The sequence below is a fragment of the Glycine max genome, chromosome 18, assembly GCF_000004515.6.
Source record: "Glycine max cultivar Williams 82 chromosome 18, Glycine_max_v4.0, whole genome shotgun sequence".
Classification (NCBI taxonomy): domain Eukaryota; kingdom Viridiplantae; phylum Streptophyta; class Magnoliopsida; order Fabales; family Fabaceae; genus Glycine; species Glycine max.
The window spans coordinates 2,844,634-2,872,002 of NC_038254.2; the positions used below are offsets into that span (position 1 = coordinate 2,844,634).

Below are 27,369 nucleotides of genomic sequence, written 5' to 3' on the forward strand. Positions count from 1 at the left end.
GCCTTCCCTACAACTCCAAACACAAAGACATCATCATCCATGGCTGCCTCCGTCTCCACTGTCGGAGCTGTCAACAGAGCTCTTGTATGATGCCTTTCCCACTTTAATTTGTTACACTTGCACTTTTTTTAATTACAATTACCCTTATTAAGGTCTTATTTCATATGCATGTTTTTCAATGCAAGTACTTCACTCCCCTACTTTTTTTCTTTTTACATGTCAATGATGCCATGATATTTTTAATAAAAAAATTACGATCATGTTTTTGTTCTCCTTTAATTTCCCTTACACTTTTTTTTCCCACTTAGTCATCAATGCTTAAACCTTAAAAATGGTAATGATTAAATGATGAATAGCTAAAATTCAAAGTGTGACTTAAAAAAGTGTAAGGGGATGTAAAAACGAGTAGGCTCAAATGAATGAATATACCTCATGTAGGCATGTAGCCTTGTGCCATTTTCAAATAAGTTGTTTACTTTATCTTCATTTTACGTGTCATAGTGGCATAGTTACATGATAAGTTCAAATGATTGAAGCTATCAAGTGGCTTCGTGTGCATGTTTATACAACTCATCATTGTTGCATGATATAACATATTGAAATCTTAAAAAATTAACGATGACACCCCATAATTGGAAAAATGTTTTATTAGTTCTGTACTTTTAATCAAATATGGTTCAAAGTCTTTATATTTTTATATTAATGAATTTAGTCTTTTAAATTTTGAAAAAATTACGAATTTAATCCATTTTAAATTTTTTTTTTATCATGTTATAGAAAGTTAGAAGAGACAAAATCTACATGGCATTTATAGTTTGAGAATAAAATTCATTAATATAAAAGTGCATAATTCTTCACTATATTTGACCGAAGATACTATACAAAAACATATTTTCTAAAAAGAATTAAGGAGAAGAGAGAGCAAATGTTTGAAGTACTGAATATTTATTTTACTGTGACATTGCAGTTGAACCTGAATGGTTCTGGAGCTGGAGCTTCAGCTCCCAGTTCAGCCTTCTTTGGGACCAGCTTGAAGAAGGTTATTGCCTCAAGGGTCCCCAACAGCAAGGTTTCCGGTGGAAGCTTCAAGATTGTTGCTGTAGAAGAGAAGAAAGAGATTGAAGAGACCCAGCAGACCGACAAGGACAGATGGAAGGGTCTTGCCTATGATATCTCAGACGACCAACAAGACATCACAAGAGGAAAGGGTTTGGTTGACTCCCTTTTCCAAGCTCCACAGGATGCTGGAACTCACTATGCAGTCATGAGCTCCTACGAGTACCTCAGCACTGGACTTCGCCAGTAAGTAGTCACTATTTATTGTTTTTTTTTGTTAGTTTTGTTAGCAGAAGATATCGAATTTGCAACTTTTCCCCTCTTCGCTTCTCGTTTATCCATCCAACCCACCTTATATATATCTCCCACTAGTTTAGTGTTGTTTACTTCTATTTTGTTATGAACCTGACCCTTAATTATGATATGATGGTGTTTAAATTAGGTACTTGGACAACAAAATGGATGGATTCTACATTGCTCCAGCTTTTATGGACAAGCTTGTTGTTCACATCTCCAAGAACTTCATGACCCTGCCCAACATCAAGGCATGTTAATTACTAGAAAGAAACACGTTCTCTGCATCAAACTACTGATCTTAGCTTTTTGCAAAATTGGGAGACACATTCATTTTTTATTTTTTTTTCAATTTTTGCAAACAGGTTCCTCTCATTCTTGGTATCTGGGGAGGCAAGGGACAAGGAAAATCTTTCCAATGTGAGCTTGTCTTTGCCAAGATGGGAATCAAGTGAGTTTCTAGCTGAACTAGCCCCTCCATTATGTGCATTTTTAGATTCACGTTAGTTCATCCAAAACCACATTGAAATATCAGCTCAGCTAATGTAATTTTATATATAAAATCACTTGTTCGATGTCATGCTGAGGAATTGATTTTGACTTTTAAACGGCTTTAAAAGTAACTTTTGTGTGTTGGGTCCAAAATTTTATAGTAAATTTGGGCTGTTAACTTGCTAATTTTAAAATAAAATCGTCTAAATATAAATCATTTCACCTCAAAATAAGTTTTACAAAAGCTCACTCAAACACACACAATGGAAAGAACTGATGTCTTGCTATACTCATGCTGCATCAAAGATTTGAATTATTATTGAACCTCACAACTAAAAAATCCAACACTCTTTAACTTTTAAACCCCTTTGTGGTATTGTGATTGATTCCATTACAGCCCCATCATGATGAGTGCTGGAGAGTTGGAAAGTGGAAATGCAGGAGAGCCAGCAAAACTGATCAGGCAGAGATACCGTGAAGCTGCAGACATGATCAAGAAGGGAAAGATGTGCGCTCTCTTCATCAACGATCTTGATGCAGGAGCTGGTCGTCTTGGTGGAACCACACAATACACTGTGAACAACCAGATGGTGAATGCCACTCTCATGAACATTGCTGATAACCCCACCAATGTGCAGCTTCCAGGTATGTACAACAAGGAAGAGAACCCCCGTGTTCCCATCATTGTCACCGGTAACGATTTCTCAACACTCTATGCACCTCTCATCCGTGATGGGCGTATGGAGAAGTTCTACTGGGCACCAACAAGGGAAGACCGCATTGGTGTTTGCACCGGAATTTTCCGCACTGATGGTATTCCTGAACAGGACATTGTCAAGCTTGTTGACACCTTCCCTGGCCAATCCATTGGTAAGAACCAAGCACTACAACACTAAGGTGTAGAATTTGGTGGTACATGTGCTAAAATGGAACAAAACATAATATATAAATTCTATTCAATGTTTGATATGTTCTAAAAATAGAACATCACGGTTAGAAATCTCGCATTGACTAGTGATATACTCAAAATAGTCTATATAAATAGAAGACCATCCTCACCTGATGAGATACTTTTAATATTGAATTAGAATCAAACTCAAATTCTAACCTAGTATCAGACCTGTCTTATAAGATGTTAACTAAGGATTTGTATAGTAGGCTATGCACTGACTTTTACAAACTACATGTATAATAAGTTTGCTGATTTTTACAATAACTACCTTAAAAGTCGTAACAGCAAATCCTGATTGATTGACATTTATTCTAATAGTGCATAGCCATTAAACTCTTGCAATAATATCACCATTGTTTTTCACTTTGGATCTTATTTTCAAATATTTGTATAGAACTAGTGAAAACAAGAATGACTAAAGAGAAAATACTAATGTTATCCCATCCCATGTTGTACTGCAGATTTCTTTGGTGCACTGAGGGCCAGAGTATATGATGATGAAGTGAGGAAGTGGATTTCTGGTGTTGGTGTTGACAGTGTTGGGAAGAAGCTTGTGAACTCAAAAGATGGACCTCCAACCTTTGAGCAGCCCAAGATGACTCTGGAGAAGCTCTTGCTGTATGGTAACATGCTTGTCCAAGAACAAGAGAATGTCAAGAGAGTCCAATTGGCTGACAAGTACTTGAACGAGGCTGCTCTTGGAAATGCTAACGAGGATGCTATTCAGAGGGGAACTTTCTTCCAGTCTTGAATTGGAGGTTTGTATCTAGCTTAATGTTCCTTCAACTTGCAATTAATTATAGTGTTAGGTTCCAATATCACTTGGTCTAAAATTGTTGAATTGTTTTTTTTTCTGTGCAGGCAAAGCAAACTTGGCAAGTAAATATTTCTGTTCGTGAAGGTTGTTGTACTAATCCAAGTGCTAGAAGTTGTGATGGAACTTGCGTGTAACATTCTTAGCATTCTCAATGTCTTAGGTGCAAAGAGAAGATGCTAAGTTTGAGATGATCTTACTATATTTTTCATATTGGACCGTCTTCCTCTATAATTTTGAGTTACAGTGTCCACTTAAATTGAATTTGGTGCCTTTTCCTTTTGTCCTATATTCTTGATTTATTTTTTTAAAATTTATTTCTTTTGTTTGACGTACAAATATTAGTACATATCTAGCCCTTATAGCTTCATTTTCAAGTGCTAAGGATCTGAAGAACTTGGAGAGAAAGGTCAAGTTCAGAGCTCAATAATGAATGGCAAGCGGCCACCAAATCATAAACATTACAAATTGTTCCTTATATACAGTAACTACTTTAGGCCCAAAAAGAAATGAGCACCCAAACCACTTATCAAATAACTCCCATCAGATGTTGCACTGATAACACTCTTTTAACGTGATCTTTCATTTTTCATATGTTACACTGTAATGTTCTTTTAGCATATGTACCCTTATGTAAGTGTCGATGGACATTTTCATGAATGAATTATTGACCCCCCGCCAAAAAAGAAATAACACCAAGAAAATGTTATGCATAATGCATATATGACCAGAGTGGGGCTAGGCTATTTATATGGTTGAGGACTTAAGGAACATATAAATCATGATTAGATGAGACAAGTAAAGTTCGTAGTCTTTCTAATCGCTCGAGAGTAGTGGAGAGCCTAGTTATGTTTGGATAATCGTTTGGGGAGTCCAAGATACTTATGCCTTACTAAACTCAGTTTACTATTATGTTTGGTTGTCCCTAAAAAAATTTTGCACCTACGTTTTGTGACTAAATTGAGTTTGTGTCTATGTGTTGGAAGTAATATATGGGTTGTTTTTGAAAATTTATTTTTCGTTGGCAGTATTTATTCAACAACACAAGTAAAAGATTTTTTTATTAGTATTATCGAAACTAAACTTATTTTATCGACATACTTTTGAAAAAATTATTCAAACGTAAATTAGATTATAGTAAACTCTTTTTTTTTTTTTTTTATCAAACTTGAGTTTACATCATACTTTTGATTCAAATTTTTTATGCAAATTTTATTCCAAACGCACTTCAATATATTTTTAAGTGGGGTGTAACTAATGTGACTTTCTCTTTATTTGTGTCTATGCAATTAGAGAAAAAAGAAATGGAAGAATAGAGATTCGATAGAAATATTAACTTTTTGTTTGAGAGGAGAAATATTAAAAAAAAAGTCTCATTAATTTTTCACTTTTTTTTAGAGATGAGAAATGTGAAAAAAAAAGTTTTATATGGGATCCATTAAAAAAAATTCTCCTCCCCTTAAATTGTCATGAAATAAGGAAGATGAACTCTCTCTTTTTAAAAAAAAAAAAAGAATTGATATTTTTTAATAACAATTTTTTTAAAAAAATAAAAAATATTTTAATGTTAATAAAAAATAATAGAGTGATAGTTTAATTTATTTAATTAGGTTATAACTAATTTTAATTAATATAAAAAAATTCATATAACTTATTTATTTATTTTTACTTTTTCAAATAAGTGAAGAGAAATTTATCTTTTTTATTATTTCTCTCTATTTAAGCCCATTTTTACATTCTATTTTTTTATATTCTTTTTCTCCATTTCACTTATGACGTGAAGGAGCATTAGAGCTAGCACTAAACTTTGGGTGGAGGTAGTCAAGTTTGCCACGAGCCCACGAATAGACAAGACGTGCATTTTGCTACAACTCGCATATATTTTTGGGCTAGTAATTTGGGTTCGTAGAGTACACAAAGATTCACTAAAAATCGATTTTCACTCAAATGCACTTTTCATAACTTTTTTTTATACATGCACTTTCATAACTATGCGGTACTAGTATTGTAATTTAACTCACATAAGTTTAGAAGATACGCTTAATTCAAAAATAAAATTATACATATATATTTGTAAATTTGATTGGTTTGAATTAAATCAAGTTCCAAAATCTAATTTAGAAATGGATTTAAGAGTATTTATAATGGGAGTTGCTTAATAGGTTGTTTAAAAAAAAAAATTGTGTCATATATGATTTTGAGTTACTTAAAATTAAATAAAATTATTTATATAAGAAATTATTGTTTATGAATTGCATAACTTTGTATTAAATATACAAGAGAAAAATCTAATATTTATGAATTAAGTAACTTGTTAATAAAAATATTTATTGGAGAGAAAATTAATTGAGTTGTTAAAGATTGGGGCGTTATAAATCAGTTGATTATATCAACAACATTGAAGATATTTTATTCTTCCTATTTTCAATATTTTGTTTTTTGAGCTTAATCTTTTTTGTTCATTTTTTTTTTAATTTTTTGTTGTATTAGATAAATCTACATACAGTCTTATTCTGTAAGTTATTTTTTTTTGGTGCGTGTGTATACAGTGACAATAATAAAATTTGAACCTAGAATTTTGTAAACTATCCAAATCTCTTACTATTAGTTTTAATAACTATGTGTCATTTTTAACTGTGCACCTTTATATAGCAGACGTTCAAGCATACCACAAGGTAATTAATTATTTTGTCAAAAAGAAGAAAGGATAATAAAAAATGTTAACATTACCAATAATGATAATTTTATTTTATTATAATTTAGGGTAAAATCATGAAAATGAGTTTTGTAAACTAAGACACATCATATTTTTTATCTATTAAGATATAAAGTGTTAAAATTATAATTTACACTAATTTTATGTGATAATATTTAAACGAATAAAAACATAAAAGAAATCAAAATATGAGATATTTACTATTAAAATGTACTGTGTATATAAAAAAGAAAGCAAATTAGAAAAGAAGTTCACCCTAACAAGTGCGTATTCAATTTAAATATTTTTTTACTGCATTCAATTTAAATATATAAAGATTGATAATCACAACTTTTTGAAAGAAAATGTAATTACTAATGTCTGAACATATCGATATCTCCTAAAGGTCGGTTTCCCGTTTTGACAAGCTAATAAAAATTGGTGTATATTTGATATTTCAAAAGCCAAACTTATCCACACCATTATATTTTATGTTATTTTTACCTGAATGTTCAGACATTTATTGTCACTTAAAACATAAAACAAGGCGTGGAAAATGACAGCTTTCTTTGCTGAGTTGACGCTGACTCTCAATTAATTATATCTGAAACACTGTGAAACATATAGTATAATCCAGAATGAAACTCTTGCCCATCAAATTAATAATATTAAATTAATTAACTTTCCATCATATTCCAGTAATACATGAATTTAAAAATTAAACAAAGAAGGAAAAAATTGTCTCATCCATATAAATTGTAAAGAAAGAAACACTTGACATCACATGCCATCCACGTTCAGCTATACAACCCTCCAAGTATGGCCTACATGCAAGCATATGCATAGTGAATAACATTTTAAAGGAAAAGAACAATAGGATGAGACAGCAACACATAAAATAAAATGGTATAAAGCTGACTTAAAAAAATGAAAGGAAGTGGAAGTGGAAGTGGGCGATGATGATGAGATACAAAAATGGTAGTAGAGCTAGGTTCAGTCACAATCCATGGTAAACACTAAACATGTGAGAGAATTCAAACAAACAAGTAAGAACCACGTTTCAGTTTATAACCCACAAACACAACACCACATTATTTATGCTTATTACTTAATGCTTGCTCTTGATAATTGAAACAAAAAAAATATGAAGTATGTAACATGTGAATAGAGTTTTGCTCTGTCTCACATGATGGCCAAAACCAAAACACCTGTGCTTGTGCTTCATCTCTGTGTTCTGACCCTTATGGCCACAAACCTTGGAAAATGTCAGCAAGAAGAGTTTTTCTTCAACGGGTTTGGTGGTGGTGGTGCCTCCAACATAACCTTAAACGGAGGAGCAGCGATTGAGCACAAGGGCCTACTTCGTTTAACAAACGACAATCAGAGAGTAATCGGGCACGCGTTTTATCCAACACCAATTCAGTTCAAGCACAAAAACGCCAAAGTTGTATCCTTTTCCACCGCTTTTGCGTTTGCAATCATCCCACAGTACCCAAAACTCGGTGGCCACGGTTTCGCCTTCACCATTTCACGCTCCACATCGCTTAAAGATGCGTACCCTAGCCAGTACTTGGGCCTCCTTAACCCAAACGATGTGGGGAATTTCTCAAACCACTTATTTGCAGTGGAATTCGACACCGTCCAAGACTTCGAATTCGGAGACATCAACGACAACCATGTCGGCATCAACCTCAACAACATGGCATCCAACAAATCCGTGGAAGCTGCGTTTTTTTCCCGAAATAATAAGCAAAACCTCAATTTGAAGAGTGGTGAAGTGACTCAAGCATGGGTTGATTACGATTCCTTAAAAAACAACTTAGAAGTTAGACTCTCCACAACTTCCTCCAAACCCACTTCACCAATTTTGTCATACAAAGTAGATCTCTCACCGATTCTCCAAGATTCCATGTACGTTGGGTTCTCCTCTTCAACAGGGTTACTCGCGAGCTCCCACTACATCCTCGGTTGGAGCTTCAAAACAAACGGAGACGCCAAAACTCTCTCCTTGAAAAACCTCCCTTCGCTCTCCGCCTCCTACAAAGCTCAAAAGCGCTTAATGTTAGCACTGATCATTCCAATTACACTCGCAGCAATTGCTCTAGCATGTTATTACAGAAAGATGAGAAAGACCGAATTGATCGAAGCTTGGGAGATGGAAGTTGTAGGGCCACACAGATTCCCATACAAGGAGCTACACAAAGCTACAAAAGGCTTCAAAGACCAGAACCTCATCGGGTTCGGAGGGTTCGGTCGTGTCTACAAAGGTGTCCTCCCGAAGTCCCACATCGAAGTCGCAGTGAAGCGAGTCTCGCACGAATCAAAACAAGGCATGCAGGAGTTCGTGTCGGAAATCTCAACCATAGGAAGGCTCCGACACAGAAACCTCGTACAGTTACTAGGTTGGTGTCGGAAACAAAACGAGCTATTGTTGGTCTACGATTTCATGCGAAACGGAAGCTTAGACAAATACCTATTCTTCGACCAACCGAGGAGAATACTTAGTTGGGAGCAAAGGTTTAAGATAATAAAAGGTGTGGCTTTAGGGTTAGTTTATTTGCACGAGGAGTGGGAGCAAACGGTGATTCACAGAGACGTGAAAGCGGGGAATGTTTTGTTGGACAACGAGATGAACGGAAGGTTGGGTGATTTTGGTTTGGCCAAGCTTTACGAGCACGGTGCGAACCCTGGCACCACACGTGTGGTGGGAACGCTGGGGTATCTTGCGCCGGAGCTCACACGGACGGGGAAACCAACGACGAGTTCTGATGTTTATGCGTTCGGGGCGTTGGTGTTGGAGGTGGTGTGTGGGAGGAGGCCGATTGAGGTGAAGGCGCAGCCGGAGGAGCTTGTGCTGGTGGAGTGGGTGTGGGAGCGGTGGCGCGTGGGGAACGTGTTGGCGGTGGTGGACCGTAGGTTGGGTGGGGTGTTTGATGAGGTGGAGGCTTTGTTGGTGGTGAAGGTGGGGTTGTTGTGTTCCGCGGAGGCGCCGGAAGAGAGGCCCAGTATGAGGCAGGTGGTGAGGTACATGGAGAGGGAGGTGGCGCCGCCGGAGGTGGGGGATGGGAAGAAAGAAGGTGGCGGGGGAGATGGGGAGTTTAAGGGTTATGTTCATTCGTATTCGACGGCGTCGTTTTTTGACGTGGAGAGTGCATCTGCGTCGTCTCTGTCACTTTCCGGTGGCCGGTAGGTAAGAGGACACTGTCACACAGTTTCAACTTTTATTATTCCAAAGCTTGCACTAGATTTTTAATTTTTTTTACTTAATCCTTGTAAAAAAAAAGAAAAGAAACCAGACTAATTTAAAATTCAATCAAAATTATATAAAGTGTAAATAATAATTATTTTTATTAATTATCAAACTTGAGTATTATCAAATGATTTAATCTTAATACCGATATATTAATCACTTGATTAAATTTTCACTAGATTCTCTTCTCTTTGTCAGGCCAAGCTTAATTTTTCTATTTTTTTATCTTTAATTATATTTTGGGAAATAATTCTTTGACACCATTTAGGTATATACATCATGTGAGAAATAAGAAAATATGAGAGATAATTGATAAAATAGATAATATAACATAACAAAAGAGAAATATGAGAGATATGAGAAGTGTTGGTGAGATCTTTATAAATTTTGAGTGTTCAAACATCACTTTTATATTATTTTTTCCTCTAAATTAACGTGGAATTATTTGATTTTGATTTGTAATGTTTAATTGAATTTATTTGTGTATTTGACCGTAATTGAAGTATTTAATCTCGAATTCAGTTTATATGTAAATTAGATCATGGGTTACGTGTAAATGTACAGTCATTAACAAAATCAACACGAAGAGAAAATGTAAAGAAAGAGAGAGTAAAAAGTGAAAAAAAAGAGAGAGAGAGAGAGAGTAAAGTTTCAATTATTGTCGAACTGACACGTGATGACCCCGAACAGATTTAATATATCTGTTGATGATGAAAAAAGAAGGCGTTGGAATAATTTCGTCTGGTAAATGAGAGGGAATTAGTTAAGGTGGAATATCAAACAAAAACACCATACATATTGTATCAAGTGTATATAAAGTATAAACGAGAAAAGGAACAACCTGAATAAACCAAGAGACTGATTTCTGGACACCCTTTAGTTCACTTGCAAAAATCGGTTTTAACTTTTAAATATAAACGATGTCGTTGTTCAATTGCAGGACCTTTGTTACAATGACTTTTGTAAAAAATGTTTAATCGGATCAAATAGGCCATTATTTGGACAAATACACATTCAACTTTTCTCTCTTTTTTTTTCTTTTACTTTGTCTCGAACATAATCAATAAATCCATTTCTCTAGTAACATTCACGTTGGACATGATTTGACAGCAAATCAAACACACCTATAATACAATCACGTCCACATCATCAGCACTCATCAGCTTGTATTTTTGTGATCATTTATCACAGTAAGACGAATCTTAGCCAAAAATGAAAAATTGAAGGTTCGATTATCCATTTATTTTCAGTTTCCAAGAGCTGTACACTCTAGTTGTGTAAGAAAAAAAAAACTATTAAATACAGTACATGTAAACTGTACAGAAACACTGCAAGACTTGCCCAAAAAGGACCACCATACCACAACTCAGTTTCCTTCCATTTATTTCCATGATTAATTAATTTCTTCCAACCACTACTTGGGAAAACAATGGAAACACGTTGATATTACACCTTTTATGCAGGCAATAATGTGGAAAGCTATCAGCACAGATTCCACAAACAAAAGCATGGTTCTTCTGATCATACACTATTGGTCTAACAACTTGTCTCCAGTGTTTTCATCCTCACTGTCTTTCCCAAAACTGAAAATCTCATAATCATCATAACCTGCAACAGTTGAAAACATGTTAGTTTAATGGCATTTTCTACCGCACAGTTTCCATATCCGTTTAAGTACATGCAGCTTACCTTCACCCAAATCTTCAGTTTCATCATTTAAAGGCCTTAAAAGCATTGTGTTAACTGAAGATGGATCCAGTGCCATCCAATCTGAGTTCCCACACTCATCGTCTACGTATAAGTCCCTCGGCCTAATCCATTCTTCAACATTACTAACGTTGTCAAATGATAGGGGATCACTAAAATTTTGCTCTTTACTCATAAACCTGAAAGTAAATCAAACAATACACTATAGTTCCCTTCAACTGGCAACTGCATTGAAACAATTTATCAATATTCAATATACAACAGATTAAGCTCACATTTGTCTTAATCGTAAATTGCAGTGAACGAAGACAAGATCGGTAAGATGTTGGCGCTCTATGTAATTCCTTGTGTTGATTATCTGTTCAAAAGGAACCTGGTTTCTCTTGCAGGACATGACACTAGATGTTTGGCTGAGAATTCGAATTGCTAACCGGGACAAGTTAGGGCATCCCCCTCCATATGTTGACCACCATTCAGCTAGAAAAACAGAAAAAATTAAAAGACAATTAACAAGTGGTCATGAGAGAAAGGAAATACTCAAGTGGATGTCTTATGCGATGAAATTTTAAATTCTCCTGCATAAAAGTCACATATTTAGAACTCAACTGTTGTTTGTGTAACTCCAGACAGGTTATAATTCATGAGTGCAGAAAACAATTATGCTGGCAGTGATTCTAAACCTATAAGTTACTTGTGAAGAAAATACAGACAGAAAATTTCAACTTCAACTTCTATAGCATTGGTCATCATGTCAAAAGTATAAATCCTTGACACAGTCAATTTTTGTCCTCTTTCGGATCATCAGTTTTGAAATCAACACTCTTTTAGAACTATTTGTATACTCTGCATAGTTTCTAATTTATTTTTTCAATGGAATTACTTAATGTTGGGAAAGTTAAGCAACAACACAGCAACTGAATACACTAATATTATCTAGGAGAATGGGCCATTGGAAACTTACAAGGAAGCAGATTATCTCTAGCTCTGACTGCCATCTTTCTCCCAAAGTCTCCTGCAGCAGACTTGTATAAGTTTATCTCTTTGATAATTTTATCTTGGATTCTTGTATCAGGTACCAATCTCTCTATGCAGTCAAACATTCCAGAGACAATCTGACCGAGTATATCTCCTTGAATACTATAGAAGAACTTTGGATTAAGGTAGAATCCAGCAGCATGAAGAGGATGATTCCACAGCCTTTCCCATCTATGATGTATAATATTCCAGTACACCATATATTCCTCCCTCTTACCAAGTGCTTTTTTAATTGCTTCTTTTACCCGGTACATTCCAGCATAAACGTATCCCATTCCAGGTCTCATCTCACTACCAGCTATTCTCAGAACTTTTAAGAGAGGAGCTGTTAGACAAACAATCATGTCGCATGAAGACCAAAATGTTTGATTGCTTAAGCAATCTAACATTTCAAGACCAGCGGTTTGCTTTGAATATGGGCAATCCGCCCACTCCTGAGAAGTGACCAAGGCCTGTAAATTGTGTTTAAGATCAACCATCCGTTTCAATGTGGTAAAGTTTGTCGCAAAGCGTGAGAAAGAGGGATCCACAATATCATTCCCTAAGGTATACCTTTTAACCATATTCAAAATTGCACTGTAATTGTACACAAATCTTGTTACAGATTTAGCTTGTTCAATCACTGCACTAATCCACTCAAGATTTCCAAAATCTTCAAGTATCAAATCAATGCAATGAGCAGCAGAAGGGCTCCAATAAAGGGTAGGAAAAGTATCCATCAACCGTCTACCAGCAATACCATATTGTTCTTCACCTGATGTAATCACTTGCACCACTTTCCCAACTCCAATTTCTTCTACTACTTGTTTTATCAAGTCATACAGAAAATCAGGAGAAGTTAAAATCTCAGTAGCATCCAAGGATTTCAAAAACACTAGGCCTTCCGGACAATATGCCAAAAAACTTATCAGTATTCTACTAGTTTCTGTTGTCCATTGGTCAACCAAAATGGAACAGCCAGTCCTCCCCCAAGTCATCTTGCATCTATCTATATCATTCTTCACTTCCTCCACAGAATTCTTCAGGATCCAACCCCGAAGTTCATGATGTGAGGGCCGTTCAAAACCCGTCCCCTTTGAAGCAATTGCGTCAACCATTTCTTGAAAAAAGACCAAGTTCACAGCATCAAAAGGTGCGCCAATATCATACAAAAACCGACCAATGGCCATATAAATGTGGTTGTCCATCTTTTTGGGGAACAATCCATTCTTCTCCACAGCAACAACATCCTCAGAGTTTGCATAAACTGCTGCAGGATTCTTGGCAGCTCTCATTTTCTTCCTCCTTTCCATATTCCTACTCATTCCTTCACCAGGATTCACTACCAGAGTTGAATTGTGCTCCACGCCAATGGCCTGCAGCCCCTGATTCACATCCACCACCTGATTATTATTGGGAAGTGAGTTCACAACAGTGGTCAAAGGATTAACACTCATAATCTCCTCCTCGATCCTCTGCTTCCTCCTCTTCTTCACCACAACCCCATCCAAACTCTGCTGCATGTGAAGCCTGACATCATGGGGGACACGGCTGCAAGTGGAAGCATTCCCTTTCTGACAAGCAAGGTGTTCCTTAATCCTATGAATCCCACCACCCTTGAACATCTTCAGACAATATATGCACTTCAGCTGGACCTTGTCCCCATTCTTAAACATCTGAACATGCTTCCATGCCGGGTCATGTTTCTGGGATGTAATTGGCACTGGTTCCAGATTCGAACCCATTTTTTTTTTCTTTTTCCTATAATCACATCAACCACTTTGGACATTAATAACAACACGACAGCCATGTTAGTGTGACTGCAACAAAAAGACAACAACTTTCTCATGACCCAAATCTGTATTCAGTTGTTACAAAGTTTCCATCATTATTCAAAATCAAATCTCTACAGCTTCTAGGACTGGTTTCTTTAAGGAAGAAAAAAAAATGAAAATTGAAGAACAAAAAAGAGAGAGTTGGAAAAAGAAAAGTGCATACCCGGTTTGATGAATCGCTTTTTTTATTTTTTAATTGAAGGAGGAGAGGAGGAATAGGAAGAGAGAACTAACCGAATAGAAGAGAAGAGAAGAGAACCGGACCGGTTAGGGCAGAGAGAGAGAGGGATCCGGTTGAGTTGCCTTCTCTTGGAATGGATCCGGTTTCGGCCGGACCGGTTTGTTTTGCCACAAGCAATGCGAAAACCGATATTCGTGCCGATTCTCTCCTCCAGAGCCCAACTCTACCGCTTTTATTATTTATTATTAGATAATTAGATTAGAGTTCAATTTTTAAATATCCTGGGTGTATGTATATTTACTCTTTCTGTTAATTAGAAATCAAGCCATCAAGCATTGAAATATATATAATGTTATTCTAAATAGTTGTCTCTTAATAGGAGATTAGATATAATATTAATATTTTAAATGAATCTCAGACTATCAATCATTTCATTACCTTTTGGTCAAACAATACTTTGGTTCACAAATAAATAAATATATACTCATGTATAACTAATTATTAAATGGATATTAATTAATTTTTTAAAATTAAATAATTTATTTATCTATTATATTCAAGTCAATTTAAACAAAATATATATAATTTTATTTTATAGTTCATCTAATTTGTTTATATTTATAAATAATATTATATTAACAAATACTTTTAAAAATAAAATATTAAATAATTTCAAATATAAACTATTATTAATTTCATTAAATTGTAAGTTGTAATACTAAAACTTTACTACTACTTTGTTAAGTCAAAGGATTCCACGTTACAAAAAAAAAAAAAAAAGGATTACAAGTTACTTCATTTATTAGTTTCCCTTTTTTCTGGTTTGGTATTAATAGCTTCATGCTTATTAGCAGTTTACTGAATTTAGCATAGATAAAAATATACTATTAGTAAATAATAGCCAAAGCATTTTGTTTTCCTTTTGGTTTTTGGGGAAAACTTAAATGGTGACAATAGAATGCTATTGCGTCTCACATCAGCTGAAAAAGAAGATCTTTTGTTCGTGATTTTTTTTTCTAAACAAGAGTATAAAATACCAATATTATGTTTATTTCATCTCTAACAAAATATATTAGTATAACATAAATAAATAAAATCGCTACTCCCAATTTTTGTTTTACAAATATTAATAGCTCAAGTAATGAAGGGTAAAAACTAAGAAATGAAGGTAGTGGGAAACGGTTTTGAAACAGAAGTGGAAAATGGCTAAAAAGAAGGAACCTCATTCCCCATGCTTTTTCCTTGTATATGCAGCCCTGTGATATGAAACATACATCCACAATTAATTAATTGGAGAAGGAAAGGGTAGAAACGGTTTTCCACTTTCCTAAACTCAATGGCTACTTCCTCCCATTACTTCATTTTCTTCTGCATTCTAGTCTCCATCTCCCTCGCACAATCGCATGCTTATCCCATGAAATTAAGCTTCTCAACTCATTTTTCTTCATTACTACTTGAACTGAACTGTCTCATTAGTCATTGCATTGCGTTACATTACGTTTCATGCTCTTTATTTTTATTCGATCTATTCTATTAGTTTCTTGTAGTTGACTTACACGTGTCATTTAAATAAACTAACTTTGTCTATTTACTTAAACTATTGTGATATTTAGTTCATGATATAGTATTAGGTATGGTTTTAAATTGCAGTCTCAATCCTCAATGTGGTTTTTTTTGTGATATTTGATATTGGGAGAAATTTCAAGCAAAAAGATGTGAGAATAATTTAAAATCATGGTATGAGGAATTTATTACTCACATTTGCATGCCTGATTGACAAAGCATTTGAAAAATCAAAAAGAAAATATTTAAATATATTTTTTTATAATTTTTTTGTTTTATTTCTTTTAAAATTTATTTTTTGTTATTAAAGTACTTTTAGATAATATTTTTTCATCATTCAAAATATTTTTTTATTATTTAAAATATTATTTAAAGTATTTTAAGGTTGAAAAATAAAATTAACACATTTTCTAATGAATAAAATGAAAAAATTACAAAAAAAATATACTAAATTGTAAGACAAATGTATTTAAGCCAAAAAAAACAATCATTAAAAAAAAGTATGTTCCTAAGTGTATGGTTTGTGGTGTTAATATGTAGGAGTTCTCAGCAATGGAGGACACCCTTCACCTAAACATGGTGGATTCCACCTTGGAAGCGGCGAAGAGGTTGTTATCCAAGTCCCTAAGGGTTGGTCAGGGAGAATATGAGGCAGACAAGGTTGTTCCTTCGACCATAAAACAGCAAAAGGTTCATGTCCAATAGGTGATTGTGGAGGCCTTTTACAATGCAATGGAATTGGTGGAATCCCTCCAGCTACACTAGTAGAAATTACCCTTGGAACCTCTCAATCACCATTGCATTTCTATGATGTTAGTTTGGTTGATGGGTTTAACCTTCCAGCGTCAGTGAAGCCTGCGGGTGGTGGTGGTGCAGGTTGCGGTATTGCGGCGTGTGAGGTTAACTTGAACGTTTATTGCCCTTCTTCTTTGGTTGTGGAGAGGAATGGGAAGGTTGTAGGGTGCAAGAGTGTTTGCTTGGCTGCAAAGTCTGATAGGTATTTTTGCACTGGTGAGTTTGCTGGGAGGTGCAAGCCAACTGTGTTTGCTCATCTTTTCAAGATCATTTGCCCTAATTCTTATAGCTATGCTTATGTGGTCAAGACTTGTGTGGCACCTCGCTATGTCATTATATTTTGCCCTGCACATTGATCATGTTTGTGGTGTTTTCAGTGTTTTTAATTTGTTGTTCTTCAGCCTGAAGTACTTGTGACTCTCTTTTTTTGTTTTAGACTTGGCACTTTTATCGAAGGTAGAAATTTATGATCTTACCAGTACTCTATATATCATTTGGAGTTGTGATAAACTGATCGATTATGCCCAATTGTTTCAATTATTAGATTGTTAATTGAGTCTCTTACAGTTGCATTCTATCATCTGGAGTTGTGATTAACTGATTGTGTTCCAATTATATCAATTATTAGATTGATAATTGAGTCTTTTACTGTTGCAGTCAGTGTGGAATTTCTTAATTCATTTAGCATGTCAATTAAATTTCATCTATATAGCTTATATTGTCTCCTGTGTGCTAAAATTTACCTAAAATAAAAAAAGTTGCTTAGTACAAAAACATGTGTTGAAACAAATTCTTGACAAAATCAGGTATAAACATAAACTTTGTGTTTCAGATTAGACTTTCATGCATGACCCTGAGCCACCGAAACACTCAATATTTGGAACCAAACTATGCTAAGCTACTGGATAATTCTTCTTTACTCTTTCATTACTAATTGTTGTATTTATAATGATTACAGGAGAAAGAAGATAAGCTAATCATTAGCTGGTGGAGGGATAATAACAGAATGAGTGGAGAATCCATATCAGGCATAATAGTATTGCTAGGATTGTTGTGGCTTCATCTGCACGTGGACTACACAAAGTCACAAAGGCAAGTGGGCCTCTTCTGTATCCTCATGGACCTGCTAGGTGTTGTTGTGTTGCTATCACTCACCGTTTACTTAGGTAGAGAAACATGTCACTGCTCACTAGTAATAAATAACAAAAATAAAAACACTAGTTCAACTGTAAAATAAAAAAAAGACACTAGTTCAAAAACAAAGTTGTGTATAGTATGTTGTTTTAAACAGTAATAACAATTTCACTTTAATAACAATTTAAATAGTAATGCTAATTTGTATAAAAATAATTTCGTTAAATCGTCACAAAACGTATTCCGTCAAAACCATCCACCATGTGTTATAATGCTATATATATTATTAATTTTATAATTAATGTTTATTTTATAAAATAAAAAGCAATATATATTCATCCACGTATAGATTTACATGTTTAATTTAGTATAATTGTTATAATTCGTGCTGAATAGCACTGCTGTAATTCTGTAAATATAATTAATAACGAATCAGATTTATTCAAATCATTTAGTGTTATCTAGTATTGGTGTCATTTAGCATGACTTCTGATATTTATCTTTACCACGAAACACGATCAGCTCGAGATATAAACAGAATTGATGTCACACGTTTAATCTATATATAAGTTAGCAACGAGTGACCTATACTCAAGCCACAACCAACGTAAATCTTAACACCTCCATATATATATATATATATATATATATATATATATAAAGGATAAGTACAACAATTGTACCATATATACTTCAATATTTCTTCTTATAAATTCAATGAAAGTACGCAACCCAATGGCTTCAAATTCCTTGAACAATAGTAACAACAAAGAACATTTTCCCTCTTGGACCAGATTGCAGAACAAACAATTTGAAAAGGCATTGGTCTTGTACGATGAACACACCCGAGATCGGTGGCAAAATATAGCTAAAGAAGTTGGCAATAAATCGGTGGAGGAAGTGAAGAGACACTATGCAATTCTTTTAGAAGATCTTAGTAGAATGGAGTCAGGGCGTGTTCCAATTCCTGATTATAAGTTCTCAGAAAACATGGATATATGATCATGCAAGAGAGGTATTTACTACTGCTTTTAAGATGTAACAAAATGAATTTCATTTCTGCCTAAGTCTCTTTTTCTTTTGTTTCTTCTCTCATGCATGCATTGCTATGGTTCCATACCTTTCTTTTGGCTCTTTTTTCTTATTATTCATATTCTTTTGGCTATTATATACATTCATTAATTTACATGTTAATATGGGTGGAAAACATCTCGCATTTTCATCTAGAGTGCATTTTAATTTCTTCAAAAATTGATTTTAACTTGTGGGAATTTTTTTTTTCATTTTTTCTTATTTTTGTGCTTATGAAAAAATTTATCTTTATTTGCGTAGTAGGTTTTCTTAACATTTCATCCCTTTCAACAAAATGGGAGGATGTATTTTTTAGTCACTCAAACCACGTAACACTAACATGTAATTTATCAATTAATTATAATGAAATTTATGATGCAAATTTTCCTTTCTTTTAATTATGCAGGCATCCCAAGCATCTTAGTTTGAATTGAACGCTCTGAAGCAATTCAATTTCAAATATCTTTTATTAGGACGTACATGGAGGCAAAATTGTCGGATATTTGAAGGGATGGTGCAGGAATAAACAAGTCAACCAATCTTTTCTAATGAACATTTTCATTTTCTTTAATCAATATATAAAGTCAACTTCATTTCTCAATTATATCTTTCGTTTCAATGAGCTCCGCTGCAATAAAGCCAGCTTGGGAACTTTGGTAACTTGCAATTCAACAATGCATGTTTTGTTTTTTCATAATCAAGTCGACAAAATCAAATTGATTAGGATTTTCTCCTCATGCAAAAATAATACTTCATACTCCCTCTATTCTTATTTATAAGCATAATTAACTAAATTAGGCTTATTAAAAAAATTAGTCAAATATTGACATTAAATTTATCCTTAACACTAATATTCATATGAAAGAGAAAGTTACAGTTTAAAATGATAGATTAAAATAAATAAGTGTTTTAGTTAAAAATAATTAACATACAAAAGATGAAATAAAATCTTATAATAAAGAATAAAATTGGAAACTATATACCCCCAGTAATTAACATTATTTAATTTAATACTATTGATAATCTATCATAAAAAACAAAAAAAAAATTGTGAAGTAGATTACAATTTGAACTTTCTTAAAAAAAAAAACACTTTGATGATCCTAAAAAAGAATTAAAATCAAGGATTTCAATACAAGTAACTCACCAATTTAATGCCTAAAATTGCAGGACACTAAATTTAGTTATTAAAGTTATTAAAATTTGTAAATTAATGATACCATTAATCAAGTCCAGTCGTCCCCTTGGTCTAACACGACCTGAACCCATGAACTTCAATTTCTTAAAATTTTAATAATTTCAACGATGCAACCCCAATTTATTGGGAAGAGTTTGTTCTATATGCAAGGCAAATTAACCCAATCCAATTCCCTTAGTTTGCTCATACGAATTAACTTTTACACTATTTGATGTAAACACTACATGGGGCATATAAAATATTTTTTTCCTATTCAATATAAATTTATCCACTACACTAAGTTAGTATTAATTTATCCACTACACTAAATTAGCAGTAAATAATACAAATTTACATAGCAGTAGGTGACTCATTAAGAATAGATACTATAAGAAATAAAAATAAAAAAGAGGAATCTTTGGAAAAGGGTTAGCAAAAGCAGGAGTAGCACACCATGAAAGCCAAAAGAGCCAATAATGTCTTCAAATCCACATCTCCTGGAACAAAGATGATCTTTGGTGTGCTTGAATTTGTGTTATCCCAAGAGTGGAAGCATATATTGAACTGTGTTATTCCAACAACTTCTTGAAGGCATCATATTGGTACTAATAAAATGAATAGGCAAGTCTGAAACAAACTCTCGCCAAGAGTAAGCAGTTTCCTCAGGACAACACAAAGATGCCACCAAAAATGGAGCTCAAGCTGCTGCTGGTTCAGTGAATTCCAAAGATGAAGTTATTCATGAACCTGATGTGGTAATGAACACATCAGTAAAACCATCGATAATTAGGATTGATGCAATGAAAGAACTTTGTGCTAACTGATGACGACTAAGTTAATTTAAAAAAAAATGCAAAACTTTCATGAAATTCGGGATCTGGAAAACATTTAGAAATTTCACCTTTTTGTTCACTCATGATCAAATTGATTTCATTTCAACTCTGAAGTCAAACTACTTCTTTAGAAAGTACATTCCATCCCGAAGTTCTAACTTCTCCTCAGAAACTAGACCAGATAAAAAGCTTTGTAGTTGCTGGAGTGACTTGTCATATGGGGGATCGGCAATGCAAAACATCTGTGACAATACAATCATGTAACTAATCTTGATCGTGCTATCTGTGTCCAAACATTTATATAGGTGAAGGTGTAAAACTGTTCTTTTTTTTTTCAGGGGGTACAAGACTAAAACCATTCTTACCTTGAGAGTATTGTGAATTCGATCTAATGCCATGCTACCAAAGTTTGTGAGCATCCCCAGGATAAATTTCTGCCATGAAGCTACACCAGTTAGATATCTTTTTAATCACCAGGATAAAATTTTAAATAACATACATTGCAAGAATTCTCAAGTCTTGGCAGTTTTTTTTTTAATTATTGATTAACTAAAAATATGAAAGCAAGTCACTAGTATCAACTAACCATTACTTTATCTCACATACCTCATATACAGTCATTTCCTTACGAAGTTGATTTTCCACAGATGCCACAGATCTCTCTTCCTCCTCTTCACCTCCTAGAAGTTCCTGAGCACAACCAGTACTGGCTCCATTCTTACTTGGCTCAGCCATGTTTTCCACAATGGTGTATACATGGTCAGAGGAATCTGCCCCTTGTGACTCTGCAATGATTCCCTGTGTACAAAAAACACAGTGAGAGTAGTTAGTTTCAACTTCACTTATAAACTTCAGACTTCTGCAGTTTTAAACAAGAAAAGTCACAGCCTTGAAAATTATACTCAATTGAACTGAGCAAGTCATGTCATCGAAAGATTAGAATCATCATACATAAATAAACATGACTGTTAAGTAAACTAGATGAATTTTTTTGCTATGAAAAGATAACTCTGAGATAATAATAATAATAATAATAATAATAATATTTCCACACATACTAAATATAATCATGCTGCAAGATAGTGATACCTTGCTTATCCAGAAATTTATTCTCCGATTTAAAACATCTGCAGGTACCCCAATAGCAGCTGCAAGCTTTTTAGAGGTCCAACTGAAAGAAGAAATATAATATGATATAATATTATTATACAATCAAAAACCAGACTAAAGGTATGCATAGATTGCTGAGGATACCTTGGTTGATCTTGAAATTTCATAATGATAGATGCATGAACAGGTGCTACTGTGAATTGCATTTCCCTATCTTGAAACTGCAACTCCAGCTAAACCATTGAAAATGATAATTTTAGGAGAAAATATAGAGGTAAAACAGTAAAAGGTGGGAAAGGGGCAACATTATTCATCAAAGTCAAAACTGTCAAATATCTGCAGATGGCAAGGAGCAACTAACCTTGATGGTTCCAAGACTTTTTTTCCACAGCAGCTTACGTGGTGTTTTGATTTCATTAAATCTCTTTGCATAATCAGATAGGAGCTGGTCAACAGGCTCAGGCAGGTTAAGGGGCTCATCCTGTAATTCTCTTCAAAGTTAGAGACAGTTTTGCAGTACAACAATGAAACCATTAAAAATCTATTCAGGTCCAACAATTCATTATGATATCATATTAGAAGAAGAAGAGTAGTAGTGGCACTTTTTCTGAGAAGCCTTATTGAAGAAGAAGAAGAAGAAGAAGAAGTATTGGTACTTTTTCTGAGAAGCCTTATTGAAGAAGAAGAAGAAGAAGAAGAAGAAGAATAAGAAGTATTGTACTTTTTCTGAGAAGCCTTATTGCCGAACCTAAATATAATATATAAGCTGAGCAGTGAGGAATAGATATTGTATCTTAACATAATCATTTATTTGCTCATTCACTAAAATTCAAAAGAACCAATAAAAGAATCTTGTCTGCAAACCTGTATTGGAGGCCAGAAATTAGAAGATATGATAGTAGCAGAAATTACATCCATGGATATTGCACTGTCTCCCAATTCAACACCTGAGGGTGCATCACCAATTTTTTTGTTAAGAAGACTTAAAACATAAATAATGGTTAAAATTGTCATGGGCAATAATCACAAACGTGGGAACTATAAACTTGGAAATTACTGGTCTGAGATGGCTGATTTATGGTAGCTTTAATGTTACTGTTGATTCTCTTTGAGCCAATTAGATCATTGAGCATAATCTCACATTTCTGTAGGCTGCTCTCTCCAAAGTGTATCTGCAAAAATAAAAGCATTAAACAAATGTTTAGATTGCAATACAAAATCAAGAATGAATACACACAAAATAATAATAATAATAATAATAAATATTAACTCCATACCCATCAAATAAAAAGGTTTACTGATTTTTTATTTGAATGAATACCTTGAGGAGTTCTAAAGTACGTATCTCTGAATCAATATCATAATTTGATTTATTTAGAAGTTTCTCGGCAAGCATAGTTCGATATTCATGAACTAATTGATCTTTTGAACCAATTATGCCAACAATCATCCCAAGGATGTCAACCTTCCTTTGGTTTCTGCTTCCCTTTAATGGATCTGCTTCCACAGGGTCAGGTTGCCATCTGCTTGGAAAAGCCCAATCAAAAGAAACATCAGTTTATAATATGGCAGGCAGACCAAATCGGAAAGAACAATTAAAAACAGCTGATCATCCAGAATAAAACTATACCGCATGGCATTGATCCATGCTTGCCTATCATCAGTGTTAAAATCATCATCAACACCAGCATTCTCTTGAATCTCTTCATCTCTGTTCAACTCTTCGAGAAGGCTATCTCCAGGATTTCCAGATGAACTTGAATGTGCACCAGTCCCATCTGTCATCATGGTTACTATGCACTTTATGGTATCTCTCCTTCCTCTTAAATAATCTCTTATGGGTTCACCAACTGCCTCAAGGAAAACACCTGCAGGGTCTATTGTCCTAAGTGCTTTGATAGTTGAAACATATTGGTGTAATATATCATTGGTTGAGGCGCCTGCAGTAAGCAAGCGATAACGCAGTGCTGAAATAAATGATTCCACCAGCTTTGAATGTTGTCCAGTGTATTCAAGACACAATTTTAAGTCTTCAATTGCAGGAGAGCTTCCAATATTGGTAGAGAGAAAGGAAAATAAATTATCAGATGAAGTGACATGAACAAACGAGCCACAATCTAGCAAAGAATTAATGTTATGACAACTCAAATGGCACTAGTGCTTAATGTTGGAGTTTGAGAGTTATTCAAGACCAAGGTTAAAGCATGCAACTGTGACAAGAAAGAGGTGATAATTCAAATTGAAGCTTCATTGTTCAGACAAACAGAAACAACATTTCCAGAAGAACATGATAAAGCCTAGAATAATTGTCAATCTCTCTGCTATGGCTGGAAGCTATATCCCTGAACATGTTTCAGTCAAGGGTGTTGATCTAGCCCTTCAATTTGCTAAGACATAAAATAGGGTAATTAATTTTCTAACAGAAAACTTGGAAGAAAAACAGAGAATTAAAAACAAAGTACCTCTCAGGATAATCAACAATTATCTCGAATAATTTGGCTATTCTTAAATCTTGTAGTGTTTCATATGCAAAATATTCCAGCCGCAACTTCCATCTCACAAGCCCTTCAGAGGGAGTATCAATTCCAGGACAGCATGAAGATGGCTGTGGTGCCAAAGGTGATTTCAGACCTGATGAAGTACTCTCATAACTAACGACATCACCAAGATAGACAAGAAGCGCATGAAGAAACTGAAGAGGAACAGCCTGAATGATTCCAGTTATAAGCGTACTGTGTTAGAATTATGGAAACTATGGGCTACTATGGGGAGAAAGTATATTTTAGATATAGTGCCTCAGTGACTGTCCAATTTTCAGAAATAAATAAAACTAGGGTCTAGTATTAAATTCTTCCATTAACAACTTTGGAACTCGTATGCACTATGCAGATACTTTTTACCTACTAGACTTGCTGCATATGAACATTGATATTTTTTTATACAGCATGTAACTTAAGTTGTTCCTGTGAAAACAAATGATTGGCCAAAGCAAAGCATCATAAAAAATCTTATTTAATGGAATCCATACAATATATGTAAATGAATTTAATATATCTCCCAAGGAAAGAATCATAGTTATGTAACAATTAAAATGCAACAGGAATAACAAAGTAAAAAATGCTATTAGAAAACAAGTGAAGTGAAACTTGTATGCGGTATACAATTTTGACAAGACTGGATACTTGGAAATGTTTTTGGGGGTTGGTCATCATTTGATCAACCAGTGACCAGTCCCTTTTAAGCTGATAAATCGCTGAGTGCTAACTGAATGATGAGAAGTACCACAACATTAATTTTTACAATATGATAGAAATACACATTTGTAGTATAATGAGTCAAAATTATATTTCACCATAATTTTTAAAACAGCAATTGAAATTTAAAACATAAATAGGATTAGCAAAAGAACAAATTACTGCAGTTAATTTGCATTCATGCCACAGTGAGATGTACTTCTATATGCACAACAAACCTGTATCCAGCTTTTGATAGATTGTAAAACAGAACTCCGAAAATCATCACCAGCTACATCATGTACTTTTGCCTGTCATTCAGATGAGAGAAAAACAAATGTCATCCAAAGATTAGATTCACAAAGAGGCACATAAATGCAACAAAATTGTGAGAGCAAAATTGGCAAAAAAGAGATTGAGGAAAACAGGAAAAGCCAGGATTTTGAATTTAACAAACATGCTCACCTTCAGTAGTAAAAATATAGCAGAAGCATAAGCATCTTCAGCCGTGGAAGTAAATCCAAGATTCCTAAGATCAAGAACAACTTTTCCAATGTTCTTCACAAGTTTACAGTTTTCCGAGAACCTATGGTCATTATAGCACTCATCAACATCCATTTCACCAACTTTGTTGCATAGTTTTCCTTTTTCATCTAAATCCATGCAATCCTTATTTTGAGATGCATCATCACCGAACTCTCCATCCATAATGGTACTCAACTCCTCCAGTTTTCTTTTAAAATACCAATGCAGTATAACTAATAGCAGCAGCAAACAGGAAAAAACATACAAGGCCAAAAAGAAAGGATGTAGTAAGCTCCTCAAGAAAAGAACATCAAATAAGAGAAATTAATGCCAGCAGGAAAGACAATAACTGTATTCATAATAAGACTTTCAAGCAACTATAATTTTTTACAAAGGTCAAAAGAGGAGGATTTGGCTCCTCTAAAAAGAGCATCCCACTTCTGAGGGTAAATAACAAATCTCAATTGTTGATGGGGTCAAAGCTACGCGCACATGCTTAACAAATCATGGATATGATGGACTATCAACCGTTGGTTTTTTTATCAACAACAGAGATTACTTTACACGTACTCACTTTAGAGGAGTCAAGTTCAATGATGAAAATATTGCATTAAGAACCGACCTATGTTAATCGGTATATTAGAGCTAACCACAGCAAACTTTGATGTAGAATTACACATATGATGTCTCAACAAGATTCTATAATCAAAGCAATCAATTTACTTAACGCAAACCCCTATTAATTAACATAGTAAAAAAAATAAACAGCCAACAAACCAGGGAAATGCCGAGGAAGTGAGGCCATGAGTACAGAAGAGACAATCCATTGATACTTAGAGGTAAGGTAATTTCTGTCTCCTTCAAAACCATGCTTATCCTCTGACACCTGGTCCTTGTAAGATTGCAAAGCATGCACCAACATCAATAGACACTTCTCCTGATATTGTTTCTCCAAAGTAATATCTTCCAAAGCTTTATACAACACACTCTGAATCTCATCCTCATCAATCTGCTTCAACCGTTCACACACACAATCCACACTAAACAATCACCACGACGAAAGAGGAAAAGAAAAAAAAATGTCATGTAAGGTTGAAAAACACTCACATCAAGGTCATCATTCTTGTTCAAACCTGCAACACGAGAATAAGGATCAAAATGGCGCCAAAATCTCGATGCCCCATTTCGTTCAAACGTCTCCTGCGACCGAAAAACACCATAAATTTTCGAACTTTGCAGCACTATTAGGGAAATAAATTGTGGGGTACCTCTAGGAGTCGAAAAAAGTGGTCTTGAACGAGGGAACGGAGGCGGTGTTTGCAGAGAACGTGAACAAGAGAAACAAAGTCGGGAGCGACGGAGAGATCGCCGTTACCGACGAGAAGTGATTGCGTAGCGTTGCAGAAGCCATTGTAGCCGTCGAGGATTTCTTGCACCGCATCATCAGTGAGAGAATCCAAAATTGCAGGGTTGAATATACACGGGTTTGGTTCCTCCATGGATCAGTGAACTCAACTAAAAAATGCTCACTGCAGCAGAAGGCTCAATTTGGGCGCCAGATTGGGTTTTCGTAAAAACAAAAACGCAACACCACTTTCCTTGGAGCGACAACAAAGGTCTTCGAGCAACAATGCTTGT

General features: G+C 34.5%; 5 protein-coding genes across 13 annotated transcripts; 3 read left to right on the top strand and 2 right to left on the bottom strand.

Moving 5' to 3' along the window:
• On the top strand, nucleotides 1-3,897 carry RCABETA (ribulose bisphosphate carboxylase/oxygenase activase, chloroplastic-like). The gene is made up of 7 exons (NM_001289218.1): nucleotides 1-84; nucleotides 968-1,302; nucleotides 1,499-1,601; nucleotides 1,716-1,801; nucleotides 2,240-2,712; nucleotides 3,256-3,552; nucleotides 3,656-3,897. Exons 1-6 carry the CDS (start codon nucleotides 40-42, stop codon nucleotides 3,543-3,545), a joined length of 1,332 nt encoding a protein of 443 aa, NP_001276147.1. The 5' UTR covers nucleotides 1-39; the 3' UTR covers nucleotides 3,546-3,552; nucleotides 3,656-3,897.
• Nucleotides 3,898-6,952: 3,055 nt separating this feature from the next.
• Nucleotides 6,953-17,965, top strand: LOC100804136 (L-type lectin-domain containing receptor kinase S.4). Of its 5 annotated transcripts, XR_005889687.1 has the most exons (4): nucleotides 6,953-9,489; nucleotides 12,333-12,841; nucleotides 16,394-16,864; nucleotides 17,607-17,965. XR_005889687.1 is itself a non-coding variant. In XM_041012032.1 (3 exons), the coding sequence occupies exons 1-3, from the start codon at nucleotides 7,490-7,492 to the stop codon at nucleotides 12,610-12,612; spliced, it is 2,178 nt and encodes a 725-aa protein (XP_040867966.1). In that variant the 5' UTR covers nucleotides 6,954-7,489; the 3' UTR covers nucleotides 12,613-13,042. The 5 variants fall into 5 exon arrangements, 4 of the variants coding, with proteins under 4 accessions (XP_040867966.1, XP_014626558.1, XP_003552868.2 ...); XM_041012032.1 differs by lacking the exons at nucleotides 16,394-16,864; nucleotides 17,607-17,965 and having other exon boundaries at nucleotides 6,954-9,489; nucleotides 12,333-12,473; nucleotides 12,576-13,042; XM_014771072.3 differs by lacking the exons at nucleotides 16,394-16,864; nucleotides 17,607-17,965 and having other exon boundaries at nucleotides 6,956-9,493; nucleotides 11,560-12,527.
• LOC121174010 (uncharacterized) lies at nucleotides 12,678-14,019 on the bottom strand. Its single transcript, XM_041011948.1, has 2 exons — nucleotides 12,848-14,019; nucleotides 12,678-12,747 (listed from the first exon to the last, which is right to left on the bottom strand). The coding sequence occupies exons 1-2, from the start codon at nucleotides 14,017-14,019 to the stop codon at nucleotides 12,678-12,680; spliced, it is 1,242 nt and encodes a 413-aa protein (XP_040867882.1).
• LOC121174011 (thaumatin-like protein) lies at nucleotides 14,424-17,004 on the top strand. Its single transcript, XM_041011949.1, has 3 exons — nucleotides 14,424-14,447; nucleotides 16,394-16,461; nucleotides 16,671-17,004. The coding sequence occupies exons 1-3, from the start codon at nucleotides 14,424-14,426 to the stop codon at nucleotides 17,002-17,004; spliced, it is 426 nt and encodes a 141-aa protein (XP_040867883.1).
• Nucleotides 17,966-20,278: 2,313 nt separating the features above from the next.
• Nucleotides 20,279-27,369, bottom strand: LOC100805741 (anaphase-promoting complex subunit 2). Of its 5 annotated transcripts, none has more exons than XM_006601935.4 (17): nucleotides 27,000-27,369; nucleotides 26,839-26,931; nucleotides 26,509-26,740; nucleotides 25,672-25,964; nucleotides 25,446-25,517; nucleotides 24,436-24,680; nucleotides 23,604-24,020; nucleotides 23,295-23,496; nucleotides 23,031-23,145; nucleotides 22,838-22,920; nucleotides 22,335-22,454; nucleotides 22,118-22,206; nucleotides 21,953-22,034; nucleotides 21,470-21,661; nucleotides 21,229-21,297; nucleotides 20,932-21,105; nucleotides 20,279-20,777 (listed from the first exon to the last, which is right to left on the bottom strand). In XM_006601935.4, exons 1-16 carry the CDS (start codon nucleotides 27,228-27,230, stop codon nucleotides 20,983-20,985), a joined length of 2,658 nt encoding a protein of 885 aa, XP_006601998.1. In that variant the 5' UTR covers nucleotides 27,231-27,369; the 3' UTR covers nucleotides 20,279-20,777; nucleotides 20,932-20,982. The 5 variants fall into 5 exon arrangements, with proteins under 5 accessions (XP_006601998.1, XP_025982578.1, XP_040867969.1 ...); XM_026126793.2 differs by having other exon boundaries at nucleotides 26,509-26,743; XM_041012035.1 differs by having other exon boundaries at nucleotides 20,932-21,297.

What these genes read in the sequence shown, in the direction of transcription:
- RCABETA (NM_001289218.1), top strand. Translation starts at nt 40, where the DNA reads ATGGCTGCCTCCGTCTCCACTGTCGGAGCTGTCAACAGAGCTCTT. An exon ending in CTCAGCACTGGACTTCGCCA is followed by an intron (nt 1,303 to 1,498) that starts GTAAGTAGTCAC and finishes TGTTTAAATTAG; the next exon opens with GTACTTGGACAACAAAATGG. An exon ending in TTTGCCAAGATGGGAATCAA is followed by an intron (nt 1,802 to 2,239) that starts GTGAGTTTCTAG and finishes ATTCCATTACAG; the next exon opens with CCCCATCATGATGAGTGCTG.
- LOC100804136 (XM_041012032.1), top strand. Translation starts at nt 7,490, where the DNA reads ATGATGGCCAAAACCAAAACACCTGTGCTTGTGCTTCATCTCTGTGTT. An exon ending in CTGTCACTTTCCGGTGGCCG is followed by an intron (nt 9,490 to 12,332) that starts GTAGGTAAGAGG and finishes TTCTTGTATCAG; the next exon opens with GTACCAATCTCTCTATGCAG. An exon ending in CAGCCTTTCCCATCTATGAT is followed by an intron (nt 12,474 to 12,575) that starts GTATAATATTCC and finishes ATCCCATTCCAG; the next exon opens with GTCTCATCTCACTACCAGCT.
- LOC121174010 (XM_041011948.1), bottom strand. Translation starts at nt 14,019, where the DNA reads ATGGGTTCGAATCTGGAACCAGTGCCAATTACATCCCAGAAACATGAC. An exon ending in ATTTTGAATATGGTTAAAAG is followed by an intron (nt 12,748 to 12,847) that starts GTATACCTTAGG and finishes CACAATTTACAG; the next exon opens with GCCTTGGTCACTTCTCAGGA.
- LOC121174011 (XM_041011949.1), top strand. Translation starts at nt 14,424, where the DNA reads ATGGATCCGGTTTCGGCCGGACCG. An exon ending in ATCCGGTTTCGGCCGGACCG is followed by an intron (nt 14,448 to 16,393) that starts GTTTGTTTTGCC and finishes GTTAATATGTAG; the next exon opens with GAGTTCTCAGCAATGGAGGA. An exon ending in ACCTTGGAAGCGGCGAAGAG is followed by an intron (nt 16,462 to 16,670) that starts GTTGTTATCCAA and finishes CTATGATGTTAG; the next exon opens with TTTGGTTGATGGGTTTAACC.
- LOC100805741 (XM_041012034.1), bottom strand. Translation starts at nt 27,230, where the DNA reads ATGGAGGAACCAAACCCGTGTATATTCAACCCTGCAATTTTGGATTCT. An exon ending in AAAGTCTTGGAACCATCAAG is followed by an intron (nt 22,207 to 22,334) that starts GTTAGTTGCTCC and finishes TCAATGGTTTAG; the next exon opens with CTGGAGTTGCAGTTTCAAGA. An exon ending in TAAATTTCTGGATAAGCAAG is followed by an intron (nt 21,662 to 21,952) that starts GTATCACTATCT and finishes TTTTGTACACAG; the next exon opens with GGAATCATTGCAGAGTCACA.